This window comes from Acanthisitta chloris, unplaced genomic scaffold, assembly GCF_000695815.1.
Source record: "Acanthisitta chloris isolate BGI_N310 unplaced genomic scaffold, ASM69581v1 scaffold25070, whole genome shotgun sequence".
NCBI classification, from domain to species: Eukaryota; Metazoa; Chordata; class Aves; order Passeriformes; family Acanthisittidae; genus Acanthisitta; species Acanthisitta chloris.
The window spans coordinates 1-2,414 of NW_008650262.1; the positions used below are offsets into that span (position 1 = coordinate 1).

The following is a 2,414-nucleotide window of genomic DNA, read 5'->3' on the forward strand; positions in this document are numbered from 1 at the left end:
AGCTGGAGAGGCTCAGCCTGGAGAAAATGAGGCTCTGGGCGGACCTTCTCACTTGCCAGATCTCACTGCCAGATTTCGGTGTGGGATCCTGTTATCAGATCCTGGTGCTGGATCCCAGTGTTGGATCCCAGGGCCACATCCTTGAGCCCTAAAACATGGGCTGAGGTGGTTTGGTTGGGTGAAGGTGCCTGGGGAAGACAGATGGGGCTGGGGTCTATTAGATATTAGGACATCTTTTCCTGTGAGGCTGGGGAGACAGTCTCACAGGTTGCTCAGGGAGGCTGTGGCTGCCCCAACCCTGACAGTGTTCAGGGCCAGGTTGGCTAAAGCCTTGAGCAACCTGGTCTGGTGGGAGGTGTCTCTGCCCAGAGTGGGGGTTTGGGACTAGATGATCTCTAAGGTCCATTCCAACCCCTTAACATACTATGAATCTATTTCTTTATGCTTAATTCCTTTTTGTTTCAAAATAGGAATCAAATGGGGGGGACAAGTGGGCAAGAGGAAACAGCCTCAAGTTGTACCAGGGTGGGATCACATTGGATATTATGCAAAATTCCTTCATGGAAAGGGTGGTTAGGCACTGGCATAGGCTGCCCAGGGCAGTGGTGGAGTCACCATCCCTGGAGGTGTTTAAAGAGACACTAGACACAGCACTTAGTCTGGTTGACAAGGTGGTAGGTCATAGGTTGGTCTCAATGATCCTGGAGGCCTTTTCCAACCTAAAGATTGTGTATTTTTGGGGTGTTCCCCCCAAAACTGAACCTGTGGCACCCCACAGGGATCCCCTTCACCTACCGGGGGCTGCCCTGCCCCTACGCCTCATCGCTGCTGGCCGGCACCTTCCTGCTGTCCGGGGGACATGTGGCCTTGCTGCGCGTCAGCGCCGTCGTCATGATCCTCTTCATGGCCGACTGGGGCTTCTACCCCCACGACAAGGTGCTGGAGTCACAGCTCTGGAAGAAACTGGTTTATGCTGGAGGTAAGGCTGGGGGTAAACCCCCTGGGGTGATGCTGGGGGAGGAGGAGGAGCAGATCCTGAGGGCTTCTCCCGCTCTGCAGGGGTGGTGGCTGTCCTGCTGGCGCCGGCGGCAGTGGCTGCGCTGTACTGCCTGGCCTGGGCCACGTCCTACATCATCTTCCCCTTCGCCATCTGGAGCTGCAAGTCCTAAGCCCTACCTAAAGCCTAGTAAAGCCTTTCTCCTTCTCCTCCTTCTCTGGGTGCTGTTTCCTCCCCGGCGTCTCCCTTTGCTCTTCCTGCCAAATCCGTGTGGCAGTGGAAGATCATTTAGGGAAAAATGGGGAATAACTGAGCAGCAGGAAAGGCTCTGCTTTGGGGGAGCCCCAAAACACCCTCCCTGTCCCCCCCAGCAGAGACCCCCAAACCCTTCCCTGTGCAGGGAAACAGGGAATTTAGGGTCTGCCCTCAGTGCACCAAGAGACGCCAAACCCTTCCCTGTGCAGGAAGGTGGAATTTAGGGATCACTCCCACTGCCCAGCGGGAACGTACTACAAAGGGAGGTTCGCACCCCAAAACTGAGGAAGCTCCTCCCTGGCTGGGAGCAGCTTGGAATGTGCTACTTTGCCCGTGGCTGCACGGGAATAACATCCCAAATGTGGTGAATTTTCACCCCCTCGGTATGACCTCGCCAGGGCGGGGAGGAGGGGGAAGTGGGATTTTATCCCAACCCTCTGAGAAACCGGAGGATGCCGGACAAGGGCGGCTGGAGAGCACACACAGGGTGTGGGTGGAGGAAGGAAGCGAAGGTCAAACCTGGAGAAACACTCAGAGGGTCTCTGGGGAGCTCCTGCAGCTGCTGTGTCCCCGGGGATAGATCCCTGCTCCAGAGGGCAGGACCCTTCCCTGGGCAGGGAATGTCGGGATGGGGAGAGCAGGACCCTTTCCCTGGGCAGGGAATGTTGGGATGGGGAGAGCAAGACCCTTCCCCTGCTCAGAGAATGTCAGGATGGGGAGGGCAAGACCCTTCCCCTAGGCAGGGAACGTCGGGATGAGCCACGCTCCAGAGGGTGAGGACCTGGAGCTGACTCCCAGTGCTGCAGCTGCTCTGGCTCCCAGCCCTGCTCCAGCCTCTCCCACACCATTCCCACCCGGAGTAACCAGAAGCCAGGAGCCAGCATGGACTTTATTGATATAAAAAGGATTATTTGCTAATAAATAGGTAGAAAAGGAGGGTCCGTGGGGGGTCCCTCACTCCCCCTCCCCCGAGCTCTGCATCTGCTTGCAGAAGGAGTCAAACTGCTGCTGCTCCAGCTCCGTCATCACCCGGTTCAGGGCGTAGATCTGGGATTGGGACAGGGGTGAGGAACAGGGGGTCATGCCCGGGGCTGGGACACCTCCCCTGCACCTCCTCCCCCTGCACACCTCCGCACGCTGCCGCTGCTTCAGCTCCTGCTGT

At 57.5% G+C, this 2,414-nt stretch overlaps 2 protein-coding genes across 2 annotated transcripts; one reads left to right on the forward strand and one right to left on the reverse strand.

Annotated features, from left to right (window-relative positions):
- Nucleotides 1-725: 725 nt before the first annotated feature.
- LOC103811338 lies at nucleotides 726-1,169 on the forward strand (the record flags this gene model as incomplete). Its single annotated transcript, XM_009084307.1, has 2 exons — nucleotides 726-979; nucleotides 1,060-1,169. Coding segments are annotated over 2 exons (364 nt in total), but the record flags the coding sequence as incomplete, so codon positions are not given.
- A 1,037-nt stretch (nucleotides 1,170-2,206) lies between these two features.
- On the reverse strand, nucleotides 2,207-2,410 carry CCDC23 (coiled-coil domain containing 23; the record flags this gene model as incomplete). The annotated part of the gene is made up of 2 exons (XM_009084313.1): nucleotides 2,207-2,299; nucleotides 2,381-2,410. Coding segments are annotated over 2 exons (123 nt in total), but the record flags the coding sequence as incomplete, so codon positions are not given.
- Nucleotides 2,411-2,414: the final 4 nt, after the last annotated feature.